The sequence below is a fragment of the Acipenser ruthenus genome, chromosome 11 (genome assembly GCF_902713425.1).
Source record: "Acipenser ruthenus chromosome 11, fAciRut3.2 maternal haplotype, whole genome shotgun sequence".
In the NCBI taxonomy this organism is placed as follows: domain Eukaryota; kingdom Metazoa; phylum Chordata; class Actinopteri; order Acipenseriformes; family Acipenseridae; genus Acipenser; species Acipenser ruthenus.
This window is the reverse complement of record NC_081199.1, coordinates 1,678,937-1,705,759: the sequence shown is the minus strand read 5'-3', so window position 1 is coordinate 1,705,759 and position 26,823 is coordinate 1,678,937. Positions and strand designations below refer to the sequence as shown.

At 42.5% G+C, this 26,823-nt stretch overlaps 1 protein-coding gene across 1 annotated transcript in view; it reads right to left on the bottom strand.

Annotated features, from left to right (window-relative positions):
* Positions 1 to 9,215: 9,215 nt before the first annotated feature.
* The window catches only part of LOC117963065 (acetoacetyl-CoA synthetase-like), a 29,141-nt gene continuing 11,533 nt past the window's right edge, over positions 9,216 to 26,823 (bottom strand). Inside the window, exons 10-18 of the mRNA XM_059032784.1 lie at positions 26,231 to 26,355; positions 19,546 to 19,610; positions 19,088 to 19,210; positions 16,014 to 16,127; positions 15,542 to 15,667; positions 15,171 to 15,240; positions 14,577 to 14,635; positions 14,234 to 14,436; positions 9,216 to 11,637 (exon numbers count right to left, since the gene is read on the bottom strand). Of these exons, the coding sequence (XP_058888767.1) occupies positions 11,500 to 11,637; positions 14,234 to 14,436; positions 14,577 to 14,635; positions 15,171 to 15,240; positions 15,542 to 15,667; positions 16,014 to 16,127; positions 19,088 to 19,210; positions 19,546 to 19,610; positions 26,231 to 26,355 (1,023 nt within the window). The 3' untranslated portion in view covers positions 9,216 to 11,499. The remainder of the gene's footprint in view (positions 11,638 to 14,233; positions 14,437 to 14,576; positions 14,636 to 15,170; positions 15,241 to 15,541; positions 15,668 to 16,013; positions 16,128 to 19,087; positions 19,211 to 19,545; positions 19,611 to 26,230; positions 26,356 to 26,823) is intronic.

Genomic DNA, 26,823 nt, shown 5'->3' with positions numbered 1-26,823 from the left:
TTGTAATTATTTGTATTTTATTTGTGTTAAAGGAGTGCTAGCCACAGCCCCCGTAGGGCATCCCTGTTAAAGACACAGTCATGTGGTGTGCAGGCTCATATAATCACAGATAAAGGAGGCCAAATCAGTTTCTCTGTCCCATGCTTCAGCGGACCCTGATGGCAACCGGGGGACACCTGCAGGGCTGGCCCTGGTCCCCCAGGGGCCGGTAGGTCACTGACAGCCGCTCTCGAGCTCCTGGGGGTAGGTAAAGTGGCAATTGATTCTTCACCTTCATTCGGGATATTGAATTATTTAAATTACAGCAGTGCAGAAGGTAAAAGGCTGCATCCTGGTACCGTGGCATATCCTTCGTTTTCTTTCTCTTAGTTTTAATTGCCTGGACTTAAGCACACTGTTGATGCGGTTTTGCAGAAGCCCCTCTTCACCTAATTACTTTGAAAACCAACTTCATACCAATGCAGCCTGAGAAACTCCTGTTTACCCACAGGCAAGGTCACTAGCAGTCTCTAATGACTTTGTTACCCAGCAAAAAATCAAGTCAATATTATTCTGGAGATATGCTTTAATCCTCCTAGGGGAGGAGTGTGTGTGTGAGGGGGTGCAGTACAGTATTATTCCATTCAGTAACACTTTCCATGAAGTGTCTCTAATTACTGTGTATTTACATAGCAGTTAATAAATACATGTGTACTTACACACAATTACAATGTTATTGTGCAGAGTTTCAATGTTCCTTTCCTTTTTGTACAATATTACCCTAACCCTTTTCTGACACAATTGTGTACTTACATATATCATGCAAAAAGATTTACACATGAAGTACATTGAAACTCTGCACAATAACATTGTAACTGTGTGTAGGTACACATGTATTTACTAAGTAACTACTATGTAAATACACACAGTAATTAGAGACCTGTAAAGTGTTACCTTCCTGTCTGCTGCAGGGGTGCACAGACTCAGGGGTATCATGAAGTAATGAACTGTACAAGACCTGCAAGCTAGCACAGTTGGTTCAGTTCAGTGATTTAGGGTACAGATAGGGCACAGAGCAGGAGGGCTTCGGGGCTCGAGGGCTGGCATTGTGCACGCCCTCAGCTACTGCACCTAAAGGGCCTTTACTCACCATGCAACACAGCTAAAGAATTCTTATTAACACTGCTAGAAATAAAGCCAGTGGAGGCTGTTGTACTGGGGAGGGGTACAGGGGAATTAATAATGGACTATACCATTTCACACTCTACTGCTTCAACTCACTGGGGACTGAGTGCAACCGTCTCACAATCATTCCCCTTAAACACAGCATAAGCGTCACTTACAATTGCGTTTGTATCCATCTGTAAAATGCCAGAGACCGACTCTTTTACAGTCTGAGAGCTACAAAGAGGAAGCTTTAATCGGAGAACACCTTTTGTTTCATTTCCCAAAGATTTCAGGCTCAGGAGCCTTTGTTTATGCGTGTGGTTTTCATAAGAAGGCTTGCGGGACATTAACCCTTGTGGAATTTTTCTTTTTTTTTTTTAAATGATGGCTGTTATTTTGGATAAAGTTTTTTTTTAAAAAAATTAAACTGAAAAGAATGCTGAATTGATTCCCCACGTGGCTGTACGAATCAATAGTTAAAGATGGAAAGCTATGTTACAAAGCACTGCAGGCAGAAAAATACTGCATTAATAAAAGTTGCAATTAAAGGGAAGACAATTAAGGCAAATGGCTTCCAAGATGTCAGCTGCTTAGTAAACTGTCCAGTCCATCTAAAAGTGAACCCATTTGCTATTGATGCATTCCAGACAGCAGGGGATGTATTTCAAGCCTATTATATGAAGTGCTGTTAGCTTAATAATTGAACCTGCTAGCATGTGGTCACTCTGTTATTACCGCCTTGAGCATTCCATAGATGAGAAGGGAATTACATATATATTCATTTCTTGCAATCGCAAGTCTCACATTTCAGTGAAATTGTCAATCTTTGAGTCTGTGCTGGGATAAGATTATTCAAGACACAATCCCAATTGCTTTGCTGTTATTGTTTTTCTGTCACAAAGTTGTAGTAGGACTACATCGGTCCTCGAGATCAAATCCAGTCCAGGTTTTTACTCCAAGCATGATCTAATGTAGTTAACTGAAGCTGTTAAGGGACAATTAACTAATTTAGGACCTGCTTGGAATAAAGACCAGGACTGGTATGGATCTCGAGGGTCAGAGTTGAGTACCACTGCCTCAGAAGGAGATCATCTGCATCTTCAGAAAGCATGCTAGCTTAACACAATTGTTTTTTTAAATTTAGAATGTCCAATTGTTTTTTCCACTCAAGTTACTGCTCTGTGTAGTTGCAGGTGTAGCCAAAGTTGGTTAACATTGTCTGTTTTTCAGTGGATGGTTTCTTCTGTTTAATTTTGCATTACATGGGTTCTCCATCACTCTGCTGTTGTTTCCACTGAGATCGTGATTCACCATTCCATCATTTACTTGTCCTGCAATGTGTTATATTCAGTGTATTGCCCTGAAAAATAATAAACTGCTACAGTCTGCGTGACACACAGAGAGAGAGAGGCAGAGAGAGAGAGAGGCAGAGTGAGAGAGAGAGAGAGAGAACAACCCATTTAGAGGAAAAGAAAACATTAAGCATTCAAGTCATACGAGAGAAAAAGTTTAAAAAGTACACTTTAAAAGTGAATTTCTTTTTTTAACAGATAGACATGTTTGAGTTAAATAAGGTCCTGGCTTTGAAGTGGATCCAAATTCATGTGCGCTCAGCCCTCCTTTGAAGTGAAATTTCAATTTAGATGCAAAGAAGCCTACAGCACAATGGAGAGGGTGAAAAGGGTCCCTCTGGCATTCAGTAATTACAATGCCACAGCGCTGTCAGGTTTGATTAGAAACTTCCCTTTAATCAGTGGTGGGCTTCTTATGGAGGGTGTGCGAGGGTCTTGGATTTCTCGTTCTGCCTTCACAGGCCTTGTGGAGCGTGTGAAGAGAGTCAAATTGTGTTGGGAGACGGCAGCTGATTCTCAGTGTAAACACCCCTTCAGTCTGTGTAGCGTAGGAATCACACACTGTATTGTAGGAGGGTCTTAAAGACCACCTAGGTGCCAGTCACTTCTCTTAACACATGTATTCCTGTTCTTGTTTCGCTTGTATTTCTCATCCTGGTGAGCGTGTAAAGCACCCCGGTGTTTTGAGTTCTCAACCTATGCCTAATCTCTGAGTACAGCCGGTACACCAGAGTGTAATCATTCTCCTGTCCCCCTGCAACACTGCCCTTAGTGGATGTAAGACACGCAACGGTAAGAAATACCACATAAAACATGAAAGCGTTTCCATGACTTCATGTTTCATGCTTTGTAAATCTGATGTGGAGCACTACAACTTAATGCTTCATTCTGAATGGGGATTTTCATGGTACTGCAGTGTATTGGTGGTTGCACTTGTCCTACAGATGGGCCACAGATTCCACTAATGATATAGTGCCTTGTGAAGATTTTTTGCATTACTATCTTCATAAAAGCAGCCTTGTTTTTAATGACTCGTACTTAAATAGTGCTGGAGCACATTACCCTTATCTACAATGATCTGCTTCTTTGCGATATCTGGGTTAATCACCAATTACTCAGTCCTATTTCCATTTAGCACTGATTGTAAAACCCTGTACTGAGGAGTTGTTTTGCTGACAATGTGCTGTAATTCCTATCCATCTTTAAAAGCTTTTGAAAGACTGACGGAAGGAGACAGACGTATTGTGATCAGGTATGAGCTATTTTATTCATGCAGTACCAATATTTGGTTTAGAGCACTCTAAAAGGACCCTCTGCAGCTGCTGAATGTCAAACTCAAGAATACATTAAAGGAGGTACATCTCAAATATGATATCTGGAGCTTGCCCTGCTGACACTGTGACATTTGGATCTGAATGTATTAGATTATTTGAGGTAATCACACAGCATTGGATTATTGTATGTATAACTCAGTGACAATAAACAGTGGATATTGAAAATCAGTAACGTTTTCATGGAGAAAAAGTAATGAAAATGCATAAGATTGAAAGTGTATATGTGTCACACATTAAAACACACCACTTACTCTACCTGCAGATGATAATAAATGAGTCTCTCTCTCTCTCTCGCTCTGCATTACATTGATCTAGATATTCAAAACAAGTTGCATGCTTTGCAGTTTAGGATGTTTTAAACATGACAGATTTGCAGCCAGGTGCTGTACTGATTACTAGTCTTTTTTTTTATGCCGTGATTAGCAATGCCTCGTACGCAAAACATCTCATGAAACAATGATAGACTGTAATGCCCTATAACATAGATGGGCCTACCGATATAGAGCAACACAGTACATTTCAGTCAATAGGGGGCGATGTGGCACTGCATGCTAAGATCCTTATTAAAGTTTAGTTTATACTGTGATACAGGTGTTAAATTGCTGTGACTACAGAGATATCACAGAAACAGGGGAGCGTAACAGAAGGGGTAGACACAGTTTTTGTCCAACACACACACACACACACACACACACACACAATATCTTAGTTTTGAGATCTGCATAAATCCATGTACTGTATTGAATATTATTCAAACGTGAAACTGCAGAATTGGGAAACATCGCCCAGGTGCATGAGCAAACCTGATAGTAAAATGTTGCCGAGATTAGGAAGAGAGCAGATCATACACAGAGACACAGCAATGTGGCAAATCTCTCTGAATTTTAATCAGGAGGGAATATCATTAATTGCCTAGTAACCAGGTATCAGCTGAAGAAAAAAAAAAAGAAAAATCACCCAAAAATAACACGGGCATTAAAAAGCATGTTAAAAGAGATCATTTAAAAAGCTCTTCAGAAGGCTTGATTATTTACAGCAATGGTTTAGTCGGTGCTACAATTCTCTCTTCAGCCCCCTGCTGTGCGACAGATTTCTTTAGCTACAGCCATCTTAATTTCTTGGAGCAAATCTTAATGAAAAGATGATGGGGTTTTTTTTTAGCATACAACACCAAGCAACACCTCAACAGAGCAAAGAAAAGAGCAAAGAGCATGCCATCCACTTTTAATAGAAAAAGATTTTAGCAGGTCTAGTTTGAATAATCCCACATAGATTATGCAATCACAATATGACAGCAGTTAGGAAAGTACAACAGTGCAGAACAATACAAATAAAACAAATAAATACTAAGAGTAATGAAAGCTTCCCCACGCTGTGTAAAGCTGCTTCCCCTTGTATCTGTCAGTAGCCAAGGCCCTGTGTGATCAATATAATTGTATCAAGGACATCGAGAGCATCCAATCAGCCAGGCCGTGACAATGCTCTATACATCGTATCTGCTAAAAGGAGCCGTTCTAAAAATACACCTCTTTAAAGGACATTAAGATTAAATTAGGAAAATCAATACTTTGACTAGCAATATATTTTATCCAAGTACTGAAGGCAGTCCCTTTCTTCCAGTTATCAAGGTTAAGCAATTAAGTATTTTGTACTAAATAATCCCAGGGACAATAGCAAGAGTTCTCTCTTCTTTTTTTTTTTTTGCAAAGGTCTGCTCACGAGTCATATTTCAATTTCTCAGATGCCCCACTGTGGGTTTGCAGAAACGAAACACTAAATGAAATTGTTCATACGTGTTTCAATGAAAGTGCTGGCAGTCCAGCTCCTCTGAAGTGAATGCTGCCTCTTTCGTATCATGCTGTTTTTTTGTTTTGTATCATTTAAAAAAGCATCACATGTCCTCTAGCCAGACAGGGAGGACGTTCCACGTGTTCCGGCTCATTACAGTAACTATCGCCTCCGCAGTGGGTTTAACTGTTTGCTCTGTAGGGTTTTGCTGTAGCCACAGTGGATCATGCACTTTGTATTTGGTCATGCCTGCAGAGGAGGGTTCACTAATTCTCTGCCTGAAGCTTCTTCCACCTTCAACTCAAATATTCAAAATATTTGATGTGCGTGATAAATTATTTATTTCAAATTATTTATTTCTTAGCAGACACCCTTATCCAGGTCGTCTGGATAAATATTTTACAGAATACGGCATGCTTCCGTATAAATTTGCAACTGTTAAAAGAGCAAACTGTTGAAAAGAATCAGTGTTAAAAAAAAACAAATCTTGCTGATGGGGCTGCAAGAAAGCGCGTCTCTGCAGAAACGATAATTGTTCTCAAGTAACTTGGCTGAGTTCTTTGTGTCACTGTGGGGGTGGGGTGGGGGTGTGAACATGGTTTGTTAACAGTGAGATCTAATTGGTGTCATTTGCATTTTGCTACAATTAAAAGAAGTGTTAACCAAGGTTTGCTTTGAAACCCATTTCCCTGCATCTTATGAACATGAGCAGCATTATCAAAGCCCCCCTTCTTGTGCTGCTTTTTCCAGGATATTTGCAATGAGATAAATTCCTGCTAATTAATCACTCCCTGCTCCCCGGAACCCCGGAACCTTTGGACACGGACCATCGGAACCCTGGAACCTTGGACACAGACCACCGGAACCCCGGAATCTTGGACACAGACCATCGGAACCCCGGAACCTTGAATACAGACTATCGGAACCCCGGAACCTTGAATACAGACCATCGGGAACCAGGAAGCAAGAGCCACATGTAATCTGCTGTGTTGCGTTTAATAATCAAAAAACAAATCTGCATTCATTCTCGTAAAATAAGCCTGCACGAAAGACAAGAGATTGCATGCTTGAAAACGTCTTCTGGTACTGCAGCTAATAGCACTCTGAAGGAAGTCCAGATCTCACAATCTGTTTGCGAGATTGACAGTTCCTCTTCAGTAGATAAGGTTGGGGTTTATTCTGGGATGCAGCTGAGCTGCTTTAAAGATATCAAAGCGACTGTATCCAGGATAAAGTATAAGCAATGCCCTCAGTCTATAATCATGTAGAGTACGGTGTAGAATGTGTATCTTAAAAAAACAAACAACTGAAGTGGTTGGTGGAATGATGTATACACTTTGCTGCCAATTGAAAAATAGATGAAGAGAGTGATCTGCCTTCATGTTTTATAAGCTGCCATTCAATGCTGCAGCAAAGACCCCAGTGATGAATGTTTTACACTTATACTGCGTCCGCTGTGTATCTCAAGAGCACACGGACTGGCTGAGCCTTCCGCGCCATCATTTGCATGGGTAGAAAAAATGAACTTGGACACTGTGATAGGACAGGCCCCATTAAAAGAAAAAAAAAAATCAATAACTCATCAATATGCTACTCTCTATATTCCTATCTCTCAGAAGCTATAACTTGCATTAATAGGATAGTAAATCAATTCAGGGTTGGGCAGCAGAGATGCAATCTGTCTTTTTATACCTGTCAATCTGTTTCTGAGCACCGCTACGGGGAAGGGAGTGCGGTAAAGCAGAGAGCTTCTCACAGCGCTGCTTAGCTTGTAAAAAGCTACTGTACCCAATGAAGGACTGGGGAAGATTAGATGGAGAACACAGAACAGGGCGGAGGCTGGGCGCGAAAAGGGAGTTCATTCCTACATAGTTACATTCATCAGTGACTCCATCTGGATAAATCTTTTTTGAAGGCAATGCAACAGGTATGAATTAAAGATCAATAGTAACAGCCAATGGCAGCTGCAATGATTCACCATCACTGCTGCCACTCCACTGTAATATTTGCTCCATAGCCCGTGTGTTACCATTTCCAGTCGCTGTGGTCTGCTTATGGTTTTGGTGTCCTGAAAGGTATAGCAGAGTGTCTAATTAACACTTTATAACCCAGAGCCTCCTTAAAATACACAAGGGCTAGGTTTAATCAGGTGTGATTGATTATGTTGTTGGAGATGAGGTTGTGACTGGCTGGGAATTGCAGATCAATTTTTATGGTTTAATCTTTCGTTTTATTTTATTTTATTTTTTTTTATCAATAACGCACTAAAATGCCCCAGAAAAAAAAAAAAATGCCATTGCTAACCCATAAAAAAGAAATATTAAAAAGTACTTGATTTTGAAGCAAGCTGGTTGTCAAAGTTCCCCCATTAATACAACGGCTCACAAAATGTCCATGATTTTATTAATGGTGCTGTAATAAAAAAAAAACACTATTAAAAAAAACATCTTTTAATGTCTTGCCTTGACCCAGCTTCCTGTAGACTTCATGTATTATAACAGATACATTCGACAAATGTATTTAATAGGAGTGGAACTGAGAAGAGTGCATTGCGACCCAGTGTCCCCTAGCACTATCAATGCCTCACATTGAAGTGCTAGGGCTATGGTTAAAATGGTTGTAATGAGGTTTCGTAGACCCATAATGACAGGGTAGAGTCACTGTTCCAGTCTTCCTATTCTCTCTTATCTTTACAATGCATGCACTCCCAGCTAGAGGTGAATGTTACTTTCCAAGCTCTTTACAATGCTCTGCATTCTCTTTGTGTCTTACTCCCGAGAACACTCAAAGCATTTCAGTGGGACAATAGTAACTCTGCCATCACAAGATATTTACACAGGTACACAGGCAGGGCTCTTTTATACAGACATCATTATTTTTATACCCATCTATATGATTTTCTTGCAATATTTTATAAGACCAAATTATTATTATTATTATTATTTTTAACAGGGCAGAATAAGAGCTTGGTTGCTAAGGAGCAAGTTTATCAAGGTCTATTTTATTGAAGGCAATTGTAGATCAAATGTCCATTCTTTATTAGGAGGTTGTGTGGTCCAGTGGTTAAAGAAAAGGGCTTGTAACCAGGAGGTCCCTGGTTCAAATCCCACCTCAGCCACTGACTCATTGTGTGACCCTGAGCAAGTCACTTAACCTCCTTGTGCTCCATCTTTCAGGTGAGACGTAATTGTAAGTGACTCTGCAGCTGATGCATAGTTCACACACCCTAGTCTCTGTAAGTCGCCTTGGATGAAGGTGTCTGCTAAATAAACAAATAATAATATTATTATTTATATAAAAAGAACAAAGTGAAACACTTGGCAGCGTTTCAGCCAAGCAGCCTTCATCAGGGAAATCAAACTGTTCATGTCACAGAACTGGTACCTACATCTAAATGTCATTTAGGAAACAGAGCTTTGGAAACCGAGAGTCACTGGAGATCAAGCTTACTACATTAACAGGAGTACTGCATCAGTGTTAAATAGATCATGTTCCATCAGCGTGGTGAATTCGGATCACTGGGGCGGTGATTAGAACACGGACTCATCCTTTATCTGCCGTATTTAAATTAGCTAAATACCCGAACTCACCAGAATCAAGAGGTTGTAATCACTTTATTGCCTCTGTAAACAGGTATCTAGCATATGTACATTTATTTAGACTCATGAACTTCCACTCTTGAGAAGTGTCATGTACAACAGTGACGTTTAGGTTTTTACTTTAAATTGAAACAAGTACAAAAAAATAACCAGTAACAATTGTAATAAAAATGACCAGTTTAAAACAAACATTACTTTGGATGCTCAACAATAAATGAAAAATAATGTAGACATTGAACACCATTACCTGTGTGCACCCGATTCATAGCGCTCTGGTGTAGAAGGATGGAATTGAGCAGAAGGGATCGATGCTCCACACATGCCCTGGCACCTCCACATGCAGAAGCTGCTACGCTGTAGAACACTATGACAGGACCCTGACAAACGCAGCACAATCACAAGGCATGAACATACGATAGCTGTGCAGAGCTGACATGCAGGTTTTAAGGGTATGAAGCCAGTAAATAATCAATTTGAACGGGTTTCCTTGATAAATTCAGCTGAAAATGTACCTTTGCCTACACACTTGCATCAAAATAAGCAAGTGTTAGGTGCCCACTGTTCCCTGTTCAAGTGGAATCATGTGACAGTGTGACCTTTCACCTCTGCTAACTACACCATGTCGTATAAGTGTCACAAGGTTAATCTGGAATCAGGAATCAAAGACACACGGTCAAACTACTTGGACTGCTTAGCAAGTTAGAGGCAACAACAGGGACCTCTGAATTAAAAGTCAGTGTAACACAAGCACACCTATCATAAGAGGCTAGTTTCACCGGACTGGCTCTAGTACAGCATGTAGAGGACAGAAGTGGATCAATACTGTGTCCAGTGGTCTTAAAGGTACATCAGCAAGACTTGTTTAACCCTTTGCATACCCACTATAAGCCTCCAGTGAGGACAGTGAATTCACAGCTTAACGAAGGAACTAAGCACTTCTGACTATTTTCTGATTTACATGTACTAATAAATACAGGATTTACAAGCAGGGCAGTACTAAGCTCAGGAGGAGGCCAACACAGCTATTTCTGCTTTTTCAATTGTAGCGTAATGCAACGGCATACTCAAATTAGGAATCTATTGGCTTGCTAAAAGTACAGGCAGTTACTTAGTGTTCATAACCCATCACCTTTGCATTAAAAAGAACCAATTTATTAAAGATTTAAAAAAATAAAAAGAAAGAAATGATGACTAATACACTTATCACAGCTTAAAGTCACACAACCAACATGAGCACATAAGATTGCAATTTTAACACTTAACATTCACTAAACTGTACAACACAATGGCTTCTCTGACGGTCTGGGAATGGACACAAAACTTTGCTGTGCAACCTGGGCAAAATAATCAGTGTACAAATACAGTTTCTTGGTATGTTAAAAGGACAACAAAATGAATGCCTTTATTATAGCTATAGCATCGTATCTCCCTTTTCCAGACAAAAGTTACCAATATATATATATATATATATATACAGTAAATGTACTGTGTATATATACTGTGTATATATATATATATATATATATATATATATATATATATATATATATATATATATATATATATATATATATATATATAAATACACGTGCGTTCTGAAGCAGACATGGGGTAGTCAAAGACCAGGTTGAGTCTTTAATCGTTTTCAGGGTTTTTTTTGTTTTGGAACCAAGTTCTTTTCCTCCAGAGTTTGTTTCCAAGTGAACTCAGTTGGGTTAGTTTAGAAACTACCCATATGTGAAAAGGCAAAAACAGCCCTGCTGAGATGTACCCCCACTGTGGCTTTGTGTGCCTCACCTAGCGTCCACACAGGAGGATCTGAAGTCATGGACGCTTTTCTCAAACAAACCCTCAAACTGCCCCCGTCAAATTCAAACAGTGGCTTAGCTGCACGAATGGCCTTTGCTTCGAATCTCTCTACCTGCAGGAACAGACACGGCTCCCAGGGCGAGTAGAGAGTAGAATTACATGTGGTGCACAGGTCTGCTTTCGACTGGGGCTCGGGTGGAAAAGAACCAAACACATCGACAGCTGAGCTGTTCAAAACATTTTGGTAAAATGGAACCCTGTGAAAAGCAGTCCAGTATGCGTCGTGACTTATTACCATGGTATCAGACAAAACCACGTCTACCTTCACAGAAAGGTATCTTTAGTGATTCCTCACTACAGGACACAAGCGATGCCACGGTCGCTGAAATGAGACTCTGCTTCACCCCCCCTCCCCCCTCCCCCCCGAGCGACCCCCCTTCATCTCTTATATTCTGTTCCAGGCGGCTGTCTTTAGAAGTTCTGCAGCTCTGGGAGATTCTTGTACAGGTCCAGTGAGCCGGGGTTGGAAAATGCACCACGCTGGGTAACTTCTTTTCCAGCGATGATTTGCTTGACTGCGACTTCCACCTTCTTCCCACTTATCGTGTACTGAAAGCAAGAACACAAACATCCATTATTATTCAACTATAGCGAGGGGATGTAGTGGCCAATTGCCTCTCACCTGAAGCGCATAGACCTTTTAAAAGAGGTGCAGTTGATTGGATAGGCAATGGTGACACAACCTCACCCTAATACCCCAGTCCCTACGATCCAACAATTTCGGGGCTTGTAGTCGTTTCAGAAATGTAATGTGGTGTTTGCTCCCTTCATAATGACCAGCTGCAGCACAGAGCTTGGAGAACGTCACCCACACACGTTCATTTGGATAAATATGATGGATTTTCCACACGATGGACTTTATCATCATTAGGAGAGATCAGAAAGATGCTTGGATGCTGTCGCAGCTTTCTGTAAATCAACAATCCAGGGTCTGAATAGGGTACACCTGGGAGCTGCACATCGCCAGACACGCTCAGGCAGGAGAGGAACGGACGTCCTTTGACCTCTCCTAATGGTACCAATCCGTGCGTTAGCGCTCCCGTTTCACACTGGACTCTGCACGGATACAGACGAGAAAGGGATTGAGAAATGGGATTGCTCATTGCAAGCGCTATTTACATGCTGCAGCTCACATTATGCTCAAGCAGAAATGGCTCAGCAGTGCTTTTTCAGTTGTTTTAATCAGTGCGCTGCAAGTTGTTTATTTGGGGAGGGTGCAATGTGCACCTGCCTGCCTGGCTCCTCCCACCCCATCAGAACACTCTCAGATTTAGTGCAGTCTGGAACATGAAGAGTCATCTGGCTTGGCTCCCAAGTGTTCAACTGCTAATAATCTTTAGAGCTGATCAGAGTAGACTCTGGTTCCACTGGCAGATTCTGTAACATGCGCTAGTTATGAATACAGACGGAAGCGTGCCAAATTAATTGCCAGTGCTCTCAAACTGTTGATGTGTTTTTCTCCCTTCTCCCTGTAGTATTAGATGTGGTGTCTGGATCTCGAGTTATTTCTTTAGCAGCCTGCTATTGAACAGAAAGCAGAAAGACTTTTTTTTTTTTTTGAGATACGGAGCTAACTTCACGAAGCATGTCGCCCTGTAACCTCATAACAGCTGCGACTGTCAAGAGACACACGAAACAAGTACATTTAGCGTGCAGAATTCTCACTGCGATTTAAAAAATAAAAAAGAGCTCTTCTTGTTTTCTTCAGACTCCTCTCACAAGGTCAATATGGTCGATATGAAGCTGGAGCCCCCGAGGAGTGCGTGATTTAGATATATAGACGAATTGCTTTCTGCGGAAAGTGAAATATACTTGGTGCTGCTGCTGCATATTAGGCTGGCTTAATGGCGAAGCAGGTCTTGCTGTTTCAGCACTTCATGGGTACAAACAAAGTTTAAAATGTTCAAGGCTCGTCCCTTGTGTTAGCACACCATTCTCTCCTACTGAATCTAGGAACATTTCAAAAAAAGACTTGATTCTGTGCTTTTAGATTAGACCCCCCCCCACATCCCCAGGGGGAGAGTGCCATGCCAATTCAGCCCCATTAAATATCTACGAAGAGAACGCGGCAAACTGTGGTTTGAGTTCATTCGCAGAAACATGCATTGTTGGTGCACTGTTTTGAAACATGCTGCACTCTTCCGTGTTTCTCAGTACGGGAAGCTGAATCCTTTTAAAGCTGCAGCTACAGAGATCTTAGATGGGCTGCCTCTGTAACAAGCTGAAGTTCCAGCAGCATGAAGGGGTTAATGGAGCCCTGTCTGGTACTGAAATGCTGTTTTAATTAGAACTGCATGCTTACACCCCACGAGGAAAAACACATGTCCCCATCTTCCTATTCATAACATAATCTGGAGGCTTTAACCATGATAAATCACAGGAGACCAGGGTATTAATCAAACACATGGAGCTCTGTTTAAAAACTACCAGAGCTAATGAAAATAAAGTAACATAGAAAAGGAGCCCAATCTCCTCAATTGATCCGTTCACAAAGCACGTTCATCTTCAAGCACTTACCAACTGCTGCATCAGAAACATGGCTCAGTATGCCTTGATCTGGGTTGACAGTATTCTTCAACTAAAAGCAGGGTTAGTAAAATTGTCATGCTTGCTCTTGTTTTATCATTAGAAACAGTAATAGATACTGCTGTTTAGTATAATGCCTAAGTAACAGTCATGGAATTCAATGGGGACGTCTATTTCTGCTATAGATCTGCTTTCCAACTGCACGCATTTTATTTGGGGTCAACCACTCACCCACCCACACTAGTTATGAATAATTAAATTTAAAAAAAATTGTAGTCATCGCTAAATATCTTGGTAATGGATTGCATGCATCTCCAACTTAAAAGCACCGTTAGCTTAAATATTTCAAGAGAACTAAACTAATTTGCAATGCATTACTTAGACATCATTTGGGTTTGGCACTTTTTCCAGAATGTTATTGAACATTAATTTATTTTTAATACACGTTAGAGCTGTTCCTTTATTGCAGTACTGGAATAGTAAAGCAGGGTCAAAGCAGGTAATAAAGGGAGTGATGTTTGATTAATTATGAGAATAAAATGGAATCTCTGAAGTAAGGAGCGATAGATTCAGATCCACAAGCTGGATAATCGTCTCTCGCAGTTCCCAATGCTCTTACCGGAATGTCTTTGGTCTCCAGGATGAGTGCGGGGATGTGACGTGCCGACAGTGCCACCCGGATGGCGTCTCGAATCTTCTTCACCAGCTCCGGCCCGAAGATTTGCTTGGGTGCCATCTTTAGAAAGAGGATCACTCTCTCCTCCCCGTCTTTGTTGTACTGGGGGACACAGAGACTGTCGGACACTTCCTCGAAAGCTTCCACTGGAGACAGACAAGGAGACGGATATTCTCTGTCAGAATCTGTTCCACTGCAGTGGAATCTAAATAAAAGCTGAAGTGGATGTGAAGCATGGTGTGAATAGGCAGACTGACAGTCAGTCGGATTGGGATTGGAGTCTTACCAATGTTGTAGATTTCAGAGCTCCCAAATCTTACACCATTGGGGTTCAGAGTACCATCACTGGAAAAATAAGCACAGGGGATAATTAAAGAAAACATTGACATGTTACAGACAGAGGTGCCATAATTAACCAAACTTGACCCCTTGATTACCAATGAGAGAAATCATGCAGTCAATCTCATGTCTGGTATCAGCCCTTTTCTGTAAACTAAACACTAAACACACAGACTGTCATCCTTGCATGTCAGATATTTAACCTGCGAGACCCTTGACAATTAAAGGCCACAAGTTCACAGGTAATAGAAGAGGTTAAATCACACACACAGACACATCACAGGCTACAAATGTCTCCCACAGTAAGCTAGACAAATGAATTCAACAAAATGTTTTTACGGTGTTACTGAAGAGGTTACAGACGTGAAACTGTATGCAAACACCACGGAGATAGATAACTTACTCGTGGATTCAAGCCCTTCATTTAAGCTGCAGCTGCAGGTTTAAGAAATAAAATCAAGGAGCTCATTTGAAAAGGGTCTTGAGAGGAGTGCCACTGCTCGACGGTAAAGCTGTGACAATGCAGGCACCCAAATCTCACCTTCTCCCCAGCATCACAAGGCCTCCTGTCTGAGGGTTGATTTTGCAGTAGTCCCCATGGGCCCAAACACCTAAAAGAACAGAGAACAGTGAGCAGCTCTGACCTGACAGGGTGCTGAGGTCAGTGTGAGGTTACGGTCGCTGTCTACAAGACAAGAACTTCTGGCAAAGACAGACTTTATTAAAGCACTGATCCCATGCTGGCTTAGCAGTCTGGGTCACTCTGCTGCTCTGGTATTTACTGCCCTCTGTTCCCAGGGAAGTGGCGATAGAAGGTCGTGCCCTGGCCTTGCCTCCTGCCTCTCGGCTGTGAGCTTGCATTTCAAGAGGAAAAGACCGCAAGTAGAGTGAACAGAAAAGGAGTTACTGTACCTGGGAAGGTGGAGAAGTAGGCTTTGTGGTACTTGCTTCCATTCTCGTCATTCCAAAAGTGGGTTGGCTGGCAAGGAATGGGCTTCTGACATACCAGCTCTCCACTTTCTCCCCACACGGGCTTCCCTGTTTGCAAAGAACATGCAGGAGAACACACAGACACGTTACGAAAAAGCATGGAAAAGCACAGGCAAGCACGGGGAGTCACTGGGAACAGCAGAGCAAAATGTGCAAATACACTTGGGTAACCCTATAAACTGTCTTGATCGGCTCTGTGCACTTCAGCTGCCACCTCACTTATTCTCTTATTATGTTTAAGTGCTAGGAGGCACAGCCCAAGTCCTGCGGTTGGAAACACATTTCATTTTTGTTTTAAAGCTGGATTACAAACAGGTTCCTAAAGCAAGCTTCTCAAAGGCTTGCATCACACTAAAGGGTAATTGCTACTCCTAATATAGCGCCTTTACTGTACCTTCATCGTCCCAGGCTTCCACCGCCATTCCCAGATTCCTGGCTTGGATTTCTCCTTTGTGCACGGGAATTGTAAAGTTCTGCCCCATGAAACAGGAAACAATATCTGTTCCACCTTAAAAACAGGAGGAAAAGCGGTTCATTTGCAAGCTGCACCTTTAACCTGCATACCACAGGCACAGAAAGTAACCCGCAGTAAAAGGACACCCCTTTTGGATACTATGTGAAGTCCCATGCATGTCTACACACGGAGAATCGGGGAATGCAGGCTGTGCAACAATGATCAGTTATAAAAGTGAACGCTTGATGAGCAGCATTTATAAAGTAGAAACGATTGCTATAAATAACCTACAGCCATTTGAAACAACTATACATTACAACTATACATTAGACCTATAATATAATATAATATAATATAATATATGACCAATACTGATGTGAATTCTAGATACTTTAACACTTCTCTGCATCAGCTAAAAGTTTGCAAAGTGGTGCACTGTGTACTGAGCACCTGCTTTAAATTCAAGTGCTTCTGTAATCCATCTCAAAGGGATCGGAGGTCAGTCTGCATTTCCTCCCATTTCAAATGTCACACATGCAATGCAATCCGCTAGGTCTAGACTGCACAGGGCCTTTGACGTTCGCCAGCGCATAACTGCACAGATAAAACCCATCCATTGATTATTCCACATTGCGCATGACTGGGGAATTAGCCCGGCTGCTACACAGAGTCACTGATTAATGCAAGAGCCGGACGAGACTGCATGCTTTATACTGAAAGGACGTCAACTACTGCTGCATGACAGAGGACGCAAAAACAAGTCAGAGGAGAGTCTACATTTATTTAACAAAGCCTACAGGTTTGTCCTTATTATTAGCACGCTCTAAAAAAAGGACAGCCTAATTTCTGCTTTGTCTGCAGCTGTATATAAATAGGTATACATGGTATATAACCTCCAGAGACCTGATGTAAAATGAGTCTCTCCTCCCAAGTGGATAAATTACATCGTCCTGCAGCCATACTCCTGCTCTCGATCCGACAATGAGAGAGATGCTTTGTGATGATTCAACATGAGGCTTGTTTAACCCACATCTTTCTAGTTTAAATATATTGCTGTACAGTTTTTTCACTGTAGGTTCTTACAAATGCATTATAAAGGGCAGCTAAATGGATTCTAGGTGAATTGTCCCTTTGATTTTGCAACGCTGATGGCCTGTCTGTCTAATGGAGTAAGGAGTTTCTGTCTCGTTTCAAGAAAAAAAAAAAAAAAAAACCTTCAAAGCACAAAAGTATGTGTGGATCGGCATGTGAATTGTGCTCCATGTGTTCTGTGCTGTTTAGCTATACAGCGTTTGGGTTTATTGATTCTATTCCACGTCATGCATTTATTAGTGCCCCTGAACCGTGCAGAAACACAAATACATCTTTGTGTCAATTACGTGCCGTGCGCGCCCTCTAATGGACACTTCCAAACTCTGCATGTAAACTGACTGGGGAAACCCTAAGTACCCTGCACTTAGAGTGACAAGCTGTAGCCCGTTTTCGATGGAATATTTTGACGATGGCTGCCTGCCAATACTAAGTATAATAACTCCTGCCATTGCAAGCAGCTGGAGTGCAGAAGTGCTTCATTTAAATCAGATTTATTTTGCCAATGAAATCAGAGTTTTGAATCTTGCATGCATTTCAGTGGTTCTTCTCGCACATTAATCCTGACTTGTTTATGTTGACCTGCTTTGACGGTTCAGAAATCTACAGGAACTGTAAACGGAGTCTGTGCATGGCTGCAAATGAGCGTTTGAAAAATATTTGCAAAGTTACAGTACTGATTCAAGCTATCTCCCTTTAAACTTGCAAGAGGCTGCTGAACTTTGAGACAGGTTTCTACTGAATTGATCTTAACTGGCCAAAGACCAAACCTGGGATTAAGCTTTTAAACACAGTGAAGAGCCTCACACATACTGTCAGAGAGACACACATGTTCAGTGAAGCACTCCAGAAAGGGCTGTGTTAGACTGCAGTTCTGCTTGTAAGGATCTGAAAGGATAATCGGCTGAGCCAAAACCAATTCCGAAAACACAGACTTGCACCCCTGATTACTCGAGGACGTGCTGTTTGGAGAAAGAGCATGGTGGGCGTCTTTATTTTATTATTTTTTTTTAGCTAAAAAGTATTTTTCATTTCTTTTTCTTTTTTTTTTAACAAGGTTATGGGTTTTGAAGTCTAATGCATGGAGACTGTAAGCAGATCTTCACACTGTACAAACAGATGGCAAGAGTATTACTGTCTGCAGGTCGACTCAGTGACTGAGTTCAGCTACTCCACATAGTTTACACGTCATGCTGTCTTCGTTCGGGTTTGTAAAGAGGATTCAGCTTGTGCTGTGGCTGCTAACACAGCGCAGTAATGTATTCTGGATTGAACCTCAGTTGCCCTGCACAACACTGCTCACCCCCATCTCCTGATCATCTGATTAATATCCTTCCCTTTTGAATGCAGATCCTTTAATCCCCAGGTCTGCCTTGTGGAATTAATAACACCCCGCGCCACTGTTTGTTATTACTGTTCACATTCAATTTGAGGCATGCTTAATCACGGCTGGGTTACGAGACGTGCAGAAAACTGTTAACGTTTACTCAGTCGGTGTGTTTTACGCCGCTTGGATAATTAGCACAGGAATTTTACCAGAATATGCGAAGATTTCAGGGATAAAGATACCATTAACTTTTTAATGGTATCTTTTAGAACATTGCCCTTCACTTCCAAGGCTATCCATGGTGTTGCTCCTGCCTCACAAATCTAGCCCGTACTCAGAGATCTGCCAATAACAGCAATTCAAAGACTAGGGCATTGCGAGGACATTTAGTTCTTAAGCTCGTTCACTTTGGAACTCACTTCCAGTGTCTATTCGGAATGTCAATCGATAGCTGGATTGGTTTTTATTTAATTTGCTCTTTCATTAGCGCACTGTTTAGAGCCAGCTGGTTCTGTCTCTAAAGCTGGGCTTGTATACGAATGAAACAGGTACGGTATGGTGTGTGTGCGTGTGTGTGTGTGTGTGCGTGTCTGCCTACCTGAGATGGACCCCAGCAGGATGTTACTCTTGATGTCTTTGTAGACGTATTCGTAGCTCTGAGGTTTGAGGGGAGAGCCAGTGGACAGGATGGTGTGGAGTGTGTGCAGGTTATGGGTTTCAGCTACAAAGAGAACAAATACAGACTGTCAAAACGGATCACAGACGCACTGAGCCCTGCTAAACTGCAATACGAAGCAAAGCAGCACCAACAATAAAAAGTGAAGCAAAAGTTTTACATGAAGTGGTCTAGCAAATCCAGATTTATGAATTTTCAAAAAAGTGCTTTACAGATTCAGTTTTCAAACAGGCTGCACCCACTGCCAACAAACATGCAGGCTTACAAAAAGAGAAGGGTCTGAACTGGATTCACTTTTCAGTGAGACACCAAATCCCAATTTCTGGGTGAAAGGTCTGAATGCATGGCAAGGGTCTGAAACAGATTCTGCTGTCTCTTACCTGGTTTCAGGTTCCTTTCCTCCAGTACAGACAACCACTTAGCCCCGGTCCCAAAAATAGTTATTCTGCAATTAGAAAGAAAATATGCATTGGTGTTAGTTTAGCATACAGTACAATCCGACCTTCCTTTCTCTTATTCTACACTCGGTGTGCTGCACTAGCTGGATATTCTCATTCTACACATCTCTCAGGCAGGCAGGGACAGACAGACAGACAGGCAGGCAGACATACAGGCAGGCAGGCAGGCAGACAGACAGACAGGCAGGCAGTCAGGCAGACAGACATACAGGCAGGCAGGCAGAGACAGACAGACAGGAAGGCATGCAGGCAGGCAGGCAGAGACAGACAGACAGGAAGGCAGGCAGGCAGAGACAGGCAGGCAGGCAGAGACAGACAGGCAGGCAGGCAGACAGGCAGGGAGACAGGCAGGTAGGCAGGAAGAGAGAGACGCACGCATACAGTGCTTTAATCTCTGATAAAGAAAAGAGGCTACAATACAAGCCCATTATAGGACCCTTACCAAGTAGCACCACAGATATGTGAGATGCACCTTACTCCTAGCAACCTCGCAATTACAAAGCGCCTCTCAGTATTTTCGGTGGATCTGTCCTCAAGAGTGTGCAGTGAATAAAAGCCTGAATAAAAGTCTTTCTAAGTCTCCTTTCTCTCAGATGTGAAACCACAATGCACCTCCATTAAAGGTCTCAGTTTCTGCCTCCCTGTTCTGTTCAAAGACTCCTTTATACTTGATACCAGAAACAACACACACACACACGCACATTCACGCACAGACACACACGCACAGACACACACACACACGCACACACACACACACTGGCACACACACACACACACACACACTATCGCTTTCTTAATCACGATTCTGAATTTTGCTGCCTGACCTTTGTTGATTTGGGAGATTCAATACGTGGCCGCCATGACAGGTTACCTGGTGTGATACACCCCCTTTGGAGTACAGGTTAGGGTACGGCATGCAAGGGAACAGAAGCTCCTAATAAGGGTGAAGCTATATTTGTTGCCAGTCCCTTTTCTAAGGAATTCCCGTTTAAAACGTATATCCGATCTAGTTTGAATGTAGTCTGCTGCTGGGACAGTGATGTTAGATCTGAAAGCATGAGAAATCCGAAGCAGCCACACCAGCACAGCGATGCACTCGGTACTCTTCTACCATTCTCAAACGCTCCAGTTCGTTCATTTCCGCTCACACTGGACCAGCCTGATTTGAACCCGGATTATTTGGAGCTATGTCTCTGTGGAACGTGACGTGAAGGCATTGTTCTGCAAGGTAAGCCACCCCCACACACTGGTCCTTCTTCTCTCTACCTCAGCGTTAGCCCAGCTGGAGACCTTTTCTATTCCCTACCCTTTTTACAGAGCATCCAAAAATACCATTAAAACAAACTGATCTGAACGTTTCAGTCAGGCTTATTTAATTGAGCTGACTTGAAAACAGAAACGCTGTCATTAGCGCCAGTAACATTTAAGCAAGAACTACAAAAAAAAAAGATCAGTAAAGTCGAGTGATTTAGCATGCAGCTGTTACTCTTTAGCCTTTAACACCGCACACCTGTCAGCTTCCATTACTTGCTACCATTTTGTTTCCAGGTGAGGCCATTTCATTTGCAAATGAACCACAGCGGGAGCTGCTTTTCAGAACAAGACAATAAGTGGGGGGAGGTCGACAGGCAGGTCGAAAGGCTGTGGCGATGCTTTGTACAGCAGGAGCCGTGCATTAACCTCTTGACAGAGTGTCGATTTCAAAGGAGAACGATGCTCCCGTAACATCAGCTGCTTCTTATTCCAGTCAGGTTGTAAAGGGCTTGGATTGGAAGCAGAAGAAGGAGGATATTTTTACAATGGTGATTCTGGGAGATTCTTGCCTGGGAGAAGCTCTACAGTAAACCGGTGATGGATAAGTACATTTATTTGCACTTTAACTGCAATTGCAGATAAAAATAACTTGTTATGTTTTTGCATGAACGGCTTTCCAGAGGTTTTTTTTTTTTTTTTTCCTCCAGGGTTTCAGCGAGCGGATCTTTATTTTGCAACGTCAGTGACATGGCCTTGAGTAAAGAGACACACAGACACAAATAATTCAAACTAGCTGCCAAGCTGCAGGGCGCACTACATTGACTACCTGACTGAGTGAAGCATTCACTAGAACAGCACGACTGGAATTGCTATTTAAATCAAAGGTAAACTAGAAGCAAAGTGTAGATGGGAAAAGTGATGTTTGTGGTTCATTTCTTCCTTGCACATCTATACTGCCATTTTTCTTGGATAAGCATTATTTAATGAATTCTTCTTTTGAAACTATTCAGCCTATTCAGTTTTGATAGCATGTAAACGAGCCATCAGGTTCAGCGACAGGCCCTGCAAGTTGAAGTGAAGCAGTCCCAAGGGTTACTGATATAAACTCTGACAGGTATACAGACTCCATTGATAACCAGCTTATTCGACTGAACTGTTTAATTTCTGATTGTTATTATTGATCCCTCAATTAGCAGTAAAACCCTTCACTGCTCTTTTTACACCCCCAGTTAACAAGTTTGCACAATGTTGATTTTTCTACGTCAAGCAACTAACCCGTTTCATGCTTAACCAAATTACTGCCCATCAGCATCAATAGCAATGCAGATTCGCCTTCATGCACAACCTCACAGCAATGTTAAAGAGGCTATTGGACACACATCAAAATAAGGTGTATTTCCTGCTTTGATCAGGTCCCATCCTTCAACCACAGAAGAGAATGTAATAAACACTACATGGTAACTACAGTGCCACTACATGCACTTCATATTCCTGGATTCTGAAGTGTCTCCTAGATGGTACACCATACCACATATGCAATGCAGAGGCATTTATTCAAATTGTCAGAATAATTAAGATTTCATGAATAGCTTGGTAAGACAGCGCTATCTTAAAACCCTGAATCTCTCAGCTAGTGTTATGAATGGTATCCTTAAAGTTCAAATGAAGTTCTTAACAGAGTGACTGAGCCCTTTTCATATCATTGAACTCTGCCGAGCCAAGTCCGTCAAGAAGTAAATGATGTGAAATGCAAGGGGAAGCTGGAAGATGACAATTCCATTTTGCTGCATGGTCTGCTGAACAGCACCTGATCTCTCCTCTCTAAATCCAATCGTTGCATTCAGACTCACAAAAAGCTGTCGGGTACCGGTATGCATTTGTTTATTCTGCACACAACAAAAGCCTGAACATCTATTCCATTTTAGGGGTCGGATGATTTTTTTTAGAAAAGCAGAATGACAAAGCCCTGGTACAAAACGTTTCTTACTCTGAAAGCTGAAATGCAGATAGTGCTGCACGATGGGGTTTTAGAAAGAAAACCCCACTGCTGGTGCACTGCTGTAGTTCTACAGAATGAAACTGTTTGTCCAAGTGAATATAGCAATACAGGGTATCATTGGCACTTAACCATGACAGCAAGCATTAACCTGTGATAAATTGAACAAATCTAAACTACAGCTCCCTTGCGTTATTATCAGCGGTACGCGTTACAGAAGCATTACATTGTGTCCCGGTGAACAGTTCAGTGCATTATTATTTGTATTGAACCCCCTTCCCATTTATGTTGCAAGTCTTTTCAATGGTTTCTGATTTAAACAAGCATTACAGAAATGAAGGCGTGCTTTCAGGACTTTAGCAGCACATAAAGGACGACCTCCTGAACAGAAGCAGTAAAAACATGGATCATCCCTTATCAGTCCTCATTCCAGTCACATCTGCGCTACAGATGCAATTTGTTTCTCCTGCAGCCCCAGCCCCAGCGCTTTGTAAATTTCAATAAAATATGAGGGAGATCAATAACAAGGCTGTGGAGTAACTGGGGCTCGTATCAGAACTCTGTTCTGAAGACAGCAGTATTCAATGTCAGCCCTGTGCTGCTGAACGTAACGCTGGCCCCCTTTGCATCGAGTCAGGATGCAGACTGGGTTCAAAAAACTTTCAGGCATCATAAAACAATGTGGGGTCTATTTTAAAGGTCTAAAAAGAGGCGCACTGTAATACTGTCCGGATGCCTTTGCATTGTCATTACATGTTAATAAGTCACTACATAAAAGCAACCCTATGGGAAAAGCCTAGCTGGGTTAATACAGAGTTAAAGAGCAGAGTTAATTAGATCCTTTACTGTATCGATACAAAAAACAGACCCCTGAAGTCCCCCCCCACCCCCCTCCCCCTCGAGTGTGTTGTGAGTTTAAGGGTGTTGCAGAGACCAGCTTATCCCATTGCAATTTACATCTTGGGTATTTATTGCTGAGGATGTTTCCCTTTATTGCTGCAGTGTTAGGGATGTTTGGATCACGAAGCCTGCTCCATCCCCCTGCAGGTTCCTGCAGTGAACTGGGATCTCATGGAAAGGGGGCTCGAGATGTTTTCACGATGGAGTCGGGTCCTCCAGCACGAAGCACTTTAGCTTTTTAATTTAAGAAGCCACGCTGTCCCTTAAAAGCCATTTCAAAAAGCGAGCTGCAATATTCATTTCTCAGCTCCCGGGCAGCGTTTCATGAGGGCTTGCTCCAGGCTTCTAGCACTAGCAATGCCAAGCTTCTCAGTCAGAAGGGGAAACACTGGCCTCAAGCCGTCACTTTAACACTTCTTATCTAGCTAGCTCTCTAGCGACCTTCTTTTTACTCTGAATTCTAATCTCTACGCAGATCTGCTGCTCAGCAGACTGGGGGAAGAACAGTTTTGATAGCTGCCATGCATGTTAATGAAAACGCTACTAAGTGAGTTAACTGAATTTGGAAAGCAACTAAAGAAAAGCATGAGCCCATGTGGAGTTTGCAGAGCTCATATAGAGCTCTCAGTGGCATTAACAACTCTTATTGCATAGCAGCGTGCGCTACACCAGCTCAATAAAATACCATTTCTAATTTCTCACAAGAGGCTGCTCTGCAACAGGAGTCGTATTCCTCCCATTCTCTCACAATAGCCCAGAGTAGATTTAATCTGCATTAAGGGAGCGCTGAGGCTTGGCAGGCAGGGGTAAGCTCACAGTGTCTACTGTGCTGGGTCTTCAGCCTCCCTCAATGGAGATATTAGTAATAGAGTTCAAGCAGACACTCCACTGTTAATTTACTGTTAAGACTGAATCTATTTGAATTGCCTAAACAGTGGAGGATCAAAGTAGCGCCGCTCTTTATCCAGCTGGGGTTTCCTGATTTATTCCAGCCGATTATTTCCAGCTGATTTATTGACCCACTTACTGTACTTACTCTGCAACCTCCAATAAAAACACAGTGAAACAATACTCCTTTATTATTTAAACAAGCAGGCGCCTGTTAAATAAATGAATCAGCCCTTGCTTTCCAGACAGTAACCCAACAGACTCAGGAGAGACTTATTCATGCTGTGATGAGTGCCCGTGGTCAGTTCAGAGCAGACGGAGAGGAATTCAATAACCCAGTTCTGAAGACCAGGACATGGCTGCAGCAGGGCTAGTGGGAGTCTGTAAGCCTGTTGCAGTTCTGTGGTTCTAGTTGTTAAGAATGGCAAATATAAAAACAGCTCTTGAGTCACCTGACATCCTGTATGGAGTGTCCACCCAGAAAGAGCCTTCTTGTGCCACTGGAATTACATTCTTTAAAATTCAAAGAGGGAAATTAACTCATCATCAGAGCATCTAGAACAGGGAGAGCTGGGACTGAGAAAACAAACTCCCTGCTGATCAAATACGCTGTACCTGCCAGCTAACAACCCTAATGTGTGCTGCAGCTACACTGAACTGCATTGATCTCACAGCGTCGTACATTTAACACAGCACACACAGACCACTGCGTTTTAAACTGGATAGAGCAAACAAAATGCAATTAATCAGATTGTTCTGGCAAGATTACAAGTAAGGAAGCTGATGTTACACAGATGCAAAAGCAAGGCTCCCCTGCACTGTGACTGACACTGGCACCCAGATTTACTGTGAACTACGCTTTCGAAAGAAAGAAAGAAAGAAAGAAAGAAAAGTGCTTCCCATTTACTGGTACATGGAACACAACCTTGCCTTAAAATCTTAAAAAGTTTTTTAAAAGCTCCATCCGCACAACAGCCCTGTTTCTTGTCTTTGAGCTTTCTTGAGACTTCTTTGACCTTTCCCTGAAAACAATAGGGATGAAATGTAACCTTTAACTTCAGATGGCTCCTTCATCGCGATGCCAGACAGTTAAATGTCAATCTCAATATCACAGATGAAGTCTGTCATTCTCCCAACCAATTACTCACAATGACCCTTTGACAGAATCCTACTGGGAGCTGTCTTGCCTCCTCTCCCTCGGCTAATGAAGCTCATTTACGAACAGCACAGAACAGAGAAGTTAAGAGGGTATCTGAGACTTGCAGTACGAGACAGTGAAAGAGTGGCATGGCAGGGGAGGCGTCGAGGGAGTCGGTGCATTAGATGTATTTTGAATTGAAGTTCCATCTGTTCATCGTTTCATAACAAGCTAAACTTTGAGAAACTTTCAAGGATTGCTTTAAAGGTGCGGCATAAAACAGGCACAGATCGGAGAGACGGCAGCAATCTTTTTCAGGTACATCATATTACTGGACACTCCTTTTCCAGAGCAATTCTTTAGGAAGCCTACTGAGGTTATCTCCAGATATCTCAACACACCTCGTCCCTCCCCGTCTGTGTCTTCCTTACCCTAGTCTGTCGATCAAGTCCCACAGCACGTTGGGAGTCGGCACTAGCGGAGAGCCATCGTACAACACCACCGAGGAGCCGGTGGCAAGAGAAGACATCAACCAGTTCCACATCATCCAGCCCGTCTGAGAGAGAGGGAGAGGGAGCGGGAGAGGAGAGGGAGAGGGAGAGAGGGAGAGGGGGGGATGGAGAGGGAGAGAAAGGGGGAGAGGAGAGGAGGGGGAGAGGGAGAGGAAGAGAGAGGGAGCGGGAGAGGAGAGGGAGGGAGAGAGGGAGCGGGAGAGGAGAGGGAGAGGGGGAGAGGGAGAGGAAGAGAGAGGGGGAGAGGGAGAGGGAGAGGGAGAAGGAGAGAGAGGGAGGGGGAGAGAGAGAGAGAGGGAGAGGAAGAGGGAGGGGGAGAGAGAGGAAGAGGGAGGGGGAGAGGGAGAGGGAGAGAGGGAGAGAGAGAGGGAAATGGACAAACAATCAGTTTTATAGTTCTGTAAATGGGCTTCTGTGTTACACCAAGTTAAATATGACTAATGAACGACCTCAAGTACGTGGCGTATTTCATAGTCTCTGGAGCAATGAGGCAACAGCAAAATATGATAACT